Source organism: Diaphorina citri, unplaced genomic scaffold (genome assembly GCF_000475195.1).
Source record: "Diaphorina citri unplaced genomic scaffold, Diaci psyllid genome assembly version 1.1 scaffold15747, whole genome shotgun sequence".
In the NCBI taxonomy this organism is placed as follows: Eukaryota; Metazoa; Arthropoda; class Insecta; order Hemiptera; family Psyllidae; genus Diaphorina; species Diaphorina citri.
The window spans coordinates 6,121-12,497 of NW_007393110.1; the positions used below are offsets into that span (position 1 = coordinate 6,121).

A 6,377-nucleotide genomic window follows, 5' to 3' on the forward strand; every position below is an offset into this window, starting at 1 on the left:
ATACAGGAAAAAGTTTTCTTTTTTTTTTTTTCCTTTTTACCGAAAATCTAAGAAAATTTTCTAAACAATATTTTAAGGTTTTAAAAAATGTTTAAGTTTGTTTGGGGAAAAAAAATACTCTTAAAAAGGCACAATTTTTGTTGGTTTGGGTTTTTAAATTGTTTTAAGGCTCTACAATGGAAAAAAAGAAGGTTGGCACAGAGGGGAAAACTGCTAAAAAAAAAACTTGCTAAAAAAAGTTTTCTTCAAATCAATTTCCCGAAAAAATCGGAGAAGAAAGAAAAAAAAAGGGGAAAAAGAATCTCTGAGGTTGGAATTAGGATGGATCCCTAAGTTTAGGCGTTAGACTTAAAACCTGACAAAATCAAGCACTTGGTGTAGGATGAGTGCTACTGCTTCATTCCAAATTTAAACTTGACAGTTGAAGTTTGCTTACACACTTCGAATTATCATTTAGTAAACGGAATTAGGAAATTAACTCAGAATGGAGGAAGGAAGAAATTCCGCAAGATGGAAAAATGTCAGTCTTTAAGTAAAACCTTCATATACACAGTAATTTATGGTTTCTATGAGAAAAGTTTTTCTCACGTTCCATCATTTTCATTGTAGCAAGCTGACACTAGATAACATGAATTAGCTAAACCTACTATATTGAATTTTAATCACGAATTATTTAATTCTTTTCATGATGGGTAAAAAATTGTTTGTTAGTTTTGCTAAATTTTGCTAATATTTTAACTTGTTTTACTCAAAGAGACTGTTGTAATAAGGTCTTATTAATAACCCGTGTTTGCAAAAAATAAAAAGCCAACTAACTGCAATAAAGATTGGATTTAACCCATGCATGGAATTTTGGTGCCCCAACTTCTGTCCGGGTAAACCAAGTACCAAACTCGTTTTGCCGGACCGTTGCTTAAACACAGAAACTTTCGAAAGTTTCGACTCCCTGGGGAAACATTAGATTACAAAGACTGAAACAGGTTGTATTCTTTTCAGAACGTTGGCAATTAACGTCCGTCTTTGGCTGTCTGAAGATTGATTTCTAAATATAAACCCTGTCTGAAGAAGGTTACTTTACGAGTGATGAGTATTTGAGTCGGTTGTTCAGTTAAATAAGAAGAGTGTTTATGAAAACCAAAAAACTTTGGTTCCCGTATTAATTAATTAATGGGACCCTATAATTCATTTGAGTTTTCAAAAAAATCAAGTAAATTTACTTATCTTATCTCTTAACCTTCCCTGTTTGATATGAGATAATGAGAGATTTGGGCGATTTAACCTAGTTCTTCAATTATTGTTTGTGAACATAGCGCTTTGTTTTCCTTTTCAAACGTCATGTCATGGATTTTTGCCGGGTGGACCATGAGGTTTACCGAAAATGTTCTTTTCGCCTTCAATCACTTTGGAAGATTTTTGACTTCATGATGGAGGGCTTTGAAAAAATTTGATAATTCATTTCATTTTTCTCGTAATTTTGTTTCCTAATGAAAAATTAACATGAGGACGGCGATGCTTGGAGAACCCTCGTTAAAGTTTGAAATTCGAGTTTTTCGGAGTTGCGTAGGGGTACGTTCGTTCCAACCTGTAACGTTTCTAACAAAAACCGGATGTCCTCCCCTCTTGAAAACATTTTCACTTCTCTTTTTTAATTTCTGATTCTTGGCACTTGAAAATTTTTTTCCTATAGTGATTTCTTGAGGTAGAACTAATCTAAGAAAATGTAGACCTAAACAGGAAAAAATGGTTCTTTATTTTGTCTTTTTTTTTTTTCCTATGGCAATCGAACTGATTTATTGAGGCCCAGTTGACTAAAAAAAGTGAAGTTCCCATTATTCCTGCTACGATCTAAATTCGTATCGGACGATATTTTATAGGATTTAAAAACAGAAAAACATAGTCCAATTGACTTGATGATGAAAGTCCCGTTGCTTGACCGCATGGAATAACTGAGTGAGCTCCCGATCGTTGTATGACGCGTGCAGTACGTTATCTGCAAAGTAAGGAAAATTAGACAAACCTGGCCAAAACAATACTGAAAAATTTAAATAAAAAGACAATCTGACCATTAAATTCATGTTATGACTATGATGTTACTTCACGTTCATATGTTACGTATGTTATATGTCAGGGAAAATAAGAAGAGGAGGTACAAATTATATACATTTAACATTTAAACACTTTTTTTAACATTTATTTAATCCAATAATTAATTTTAAGACACGAGTTACACGAGACATTTTCCAGCAATCTAACCTCAGATTCCATTTCCAATAATCCAACAGTGTTGCCAGATGCTATGAGGTTTCCAACAGTGTTGCCAGATATGACGTCTCCCCCTTTTAAAAGGGCCAGGAGAAATACTTATTGCTCAATTACTAATTTCAATCTTAAGTCTAGTAAACTTTACAATGTCAGAAATACAATTAAATAATTTTGAGAAATATAATATACAATGTCAATGTTTTGTTTACTTCTAATTATAGGGACGGTACCTTATTGGTTTTTTAATAACACGCCCTAGTTTAGTTCTTTGCAAATAATCATGACCGAGTTCATAATCATGCTGGGGGAAAACCTTTCTATTTGAGGAGAAGATAATGTTTCATTTGTAAGACTACAATAACTGTCATCTGAACAAGGACTATCTGGGATTAATTACATTATTACTAGTGTTAGGCATTGACAACAAATCATTTCCAATACTAGGCTTTACATAATTACAAGGAGTACGTTTACAGGGGTAATACTATTGCTAGGTAAAACAGGACTATTACTATTATTAGTAGGTACTAAATTATTCTGGTCAATACAGGGGTAATAGTTGCTAGGTAAAACAGGACTATTACTATTAGTAGGTACTAAATTATTCTGGTCAATGAGAGTGGCATCACATCTGATGGAATTTTTCAGACTATTGATTTCAAGGAAGTCGTCAAAGTTATCCGGTATGTCACTGTCTGGAAACATGATGGGTGTATGTTTTAAATGGAACGTATTTCTTCTTACCACTGAACCATCCTCCATCCTAACCCAATAAGACCGAGGATATTCAGTTGTTTGGACTATTTTTCCTCTGATCCATCTATCCCCCTCTCTAACCAGGACATTTTCACTAACATGAAAGGGAGTTTCAATTTTGTCTTTTCTATCATAATACTGTTTTTGTTACTTGTGATTGTTTCATATTTGATTTCAAATTATTATGAACTTTACCCAGGTCTGAAATTGGTTTTAGTTTCTCATTTATTTATTAAGATTTTTAGTTCTAATTAATCTACCCATCATGATTTCAGAAGGTGATAATCCTAATGCTGGAATCTTAGTAGCTCTATATTCTGTTAATAAATCTATGTAATCATTTGAGAGAAATCTGATTTTTTAAGAATGTTTTTACAAATTTGAACAGCCCGTTCACTACTATTACTGTTAGGATATTTTGGTGAACTATACCACCACTTGATATTGTACTCTTTACAGAATTGTTTGATCTCATGAGAATTAAATGGACTATTATCTGATTGAATTTATGCAAGGAATGCCAAAGGTTGAAAATAAACATTTTAGTTTTCTAATTATTTCAGAGCACTTTTTTGAATTGAGTGGATAGAGCTCAATCCATTTACTATAGCTGTCAACTATGACTAAATAATCTTTTGAATTATGAGTCATTATATCAAGACTAATTCTCTCAAAGGGAAAGTTTGCTATTTCAATGGGCTTGAGTGGTTCTTTCATTTTTTGTCCTCTGTATGTTTGACATGTGAGGCATCTTTTGATGTAAGATTCAATATCATTCTGGATGTTGATCCAGTACATTGTTTCTTGTGCTCTAAGAATGGTTTTCTGGACGCCCATGTGACCACTATGCAGTGATTTGAGGGCTGATGATTTCAACGCCTCAGGGATTACTACTCTATTGTTGTAGTACAATAGGCCATCCTCACTAACCATTAACTGATTTTGAAGTTTATAAAAGTGTCTTAGAATTTCATTTTTAGGAAGGCTACTTTTGCTTTTAGGCCAACCCTGTATACAATATTGAATTACTTTTGATATATTTTCATCAGACCTACTCTCTCTAATGATTACCTCATTACTTAGTGAAAGTTCCACAGCATTTAGATTGTGTACATAACCTTTGATTTGTATTTCATTGTCATATGCTCTCTGAATGTAGTTTCTTGACAACAAGTCTGCAACCAACATTTGACGACCAGGTAAGTATGTGACCTCCAAGTCATATTGTAGTAATGCCAATCTCATTTTGACCAATCTATTTGAGATCAATGTATTGATGTTTTTCCTGAAAATAGAGATCAAAGGAAGGTGATCAGTTTCAACTCTTACTTTTTTGCCCCATATGTAGTTATGAAACTTTCTAACAGAATAAAGTATTGCTAAACATTTTTTTTCTATTTGGGGATATGCTTTTTCAGTTTCAGTCAGGCTGCGAGAGATATATGCTACTGGCTGTTTATTCTGTAGCAGACAAGCACCAAGGCCATTTTGGCTGGCGTCACATTGAATTGTGACATCTTGTCTTGAGTCAAAGTGTTTTAACACAGGTGTGGTGCTCACTATACTTTTAAGCTTTTCAAAAGCTTCCTGCTGAACAGAAGTCCAGTGCCAATCAATATTTTTTCTCAATAGTATTCGCAATGGTGCAGTAATTTCTGCCATTGTGGGAATAAACTCTCGGAGGAAATTGAACATTCCCAGCACTGACTGCAACTGTTTGACATTAGTAGGGGGAGTCAGAACCTGTATTGCCTCTATTCTCTCTTGATCTATCTTACAGCCATCAGCACTAAACTCAAAACCAAGGTACTTAATTTCAGTTTTTAAATATTTGAATTTTTCTTCATTGAGCCTAATATTGAGCTCCCTGGCTCTTTGTAATACTTGATTTAAAGTTTTAACATGACTAGTTTCATCTTCAGTTGCTATAAGTATATCATCAAAATATACCAAGACATTTTCAATATCTTCAAAACTTTTTTGAGTGATTTTAAAGAAAACCTCTGGTGCCGTACTGATTCCAAATGGGAGTCTAAGGTACTTATAGTAACCGAAAGGTGTTGAGAAGGTACATAAATCTGTTGATTTTGGATGTAATGGTATTTGATAGAAACCTTGTTTTAGGTCTACTAGGGAAAAAACTTTTTTACCAGACAACCTTGATTTAATTTCTTCAATTGTAGGTATTAGGTGAAATTCTCTTACTAGATGCTGATTCAAATCTACAGGGTCTATACAGATTCTGAGTTCTTTATTTGGTTTTTCCAATACTACCATATTGCTACACCAGTTCTTAGGGTAATTTATTTTTTCTATGATTTGATCTTTAACCATACTATCTAAAGTTTGTTTTAATTTGTCTTTGATACTAATTGGTACTCTCCTAGGTGGTCTAACAATTGGAATATTACCAGGTTTTAATTTAATCTCATATTTCACACCTTCAAACTTTCCTAGACCTTGGAACAAATCTTTATTAGACTCAATAATTTCTTTTTGTGATGGAATTTTATCAATTAAATGCAATCTTTGAATCAACCCTAGCATTTCACAAGCTTTGGCCCCCAGAATAGGTATTACATTTTTACTATCTGGAATTACATAGAACCGTATTTTTTCAGATTTATCTTTATTAGTCAATTTCAATGTGGTATAACCCAAGATTTTGATTTGTTCCCCACCAAATGCTTGTACTACCAGGTTAGTATTTTTTAAATTATGTTTCAATTTTTCACTAATATTATCTAAATTGGACAAATTTATAACTGAAATGTCTGCACCTGTATCTAGTTTGAAGTTTATACTACAATTTTTAAAATCAAATTTTTGGTACCAGTTATTATTATTAGCACTATTTTTCAATGAATGGATAATAATAGATTACTAATATACTGATTTATATCTCAAAACTGAATACTCTTAACAACAAACTGATACCATCAATCGATACTTCTTTGTTTGCCCTCTTCCTCTATGTAAAAAATTAATAGACTATAATGTTATAATATGTTTTTAACTACTGAATTACAGGCTTACAAATTCCATTCAAAAACTCAAAGGATAAATATCAACAACATTGTAATAAGTATCAACAGAAATCTTATTTCTATAATCTCTCCCATAAAGTAGTCGTCGCTACACCTTGTTAAGATCTGTTTTGTACAGAAGAGTAATAGAAGAGCTTAATGTCAATGATAAGAGAAGAAAAGACAGAACAGTGACCTTCTATATCAGCAGAGTTGAACAGAAGAACTAAGTATATAGACTTTACACAACTATAGAGGAACTCGCGTCTATATGGTATTTACTCCCGATTCGTTTAATATCTCAGAACAAATGTCAAATATACAATGTAGCTT

General features: G+C 32.7%; 1 protein-coding gene and 1 long non-coding RNA gene across 2 annotated transcripts; one reads left to right on the forward strand and one right to left on the reverse strand.

The window, feature by feature from the left end:
• The first annotated feature begins 2,730 nt into the window (after positions 1–2,730).
• On the forward strand, positions 2,731–3,137 carry LOC113473119. Its single transcript, XR_003395182.1, has 2 exons — positions 2,731–2,786; positions 2,856–3,137. It is a non-coding gene; the product is annotated as an uncharacterized LOC113473119 (long non-coding RNA).
• An 11-nt stretch (positions 3,138–3,148) lies between these two features.
• LOC108254176 (uncharacterized protein K02A2.6-like) lies at positions 3,149–5,565 on the reverse strand. Its single transcript, XM_017449170.1, has 4 exons — positions 4,472–5,565; positions 4,090–4,303; positions 3,768–3,954; positions 3,149–3,219 (listed from the first exon to the last, which is right to left on the reverse strand). The coding sequence occupies exons 1-4, from the start codon at positions 5,563–5,565 to the stop codon at positions 3,149–3,151; spliced, it is 1,566 nt and encodes a 521-aa protein (XP_017304659.1).
• Positions 5,566–6,377: the final 812 nt, after the last annotated feature.

What these genes read in the sequence shown, in the direction of transcription:
- LOC108254176 (XM_017449170.1), bottom strand. Translation starts at nt 5,565, where the DNA reads ATGCTAGGGTTGATTCAAAGATTGCATTTAATTGATAAAATTCCATCA. An exon ending in TGTCTGCTACAGAATAAACA is followed by an intron (nt 4,304 to 4,471) that starts GCCAGTAGCATA and finishes CTCTATTTTCAG; the next exon opens with GAAAAACATCAATACATTGA. An exon ending in TGAATCTTACATCAAAAGAT is followed by an intron (nt 3,220 to 3,767) that starts GCCTCACATGTC and finishes AACCAATTTCAG; the next exon opens with ACCTGGGTAAAGTTCATAAT.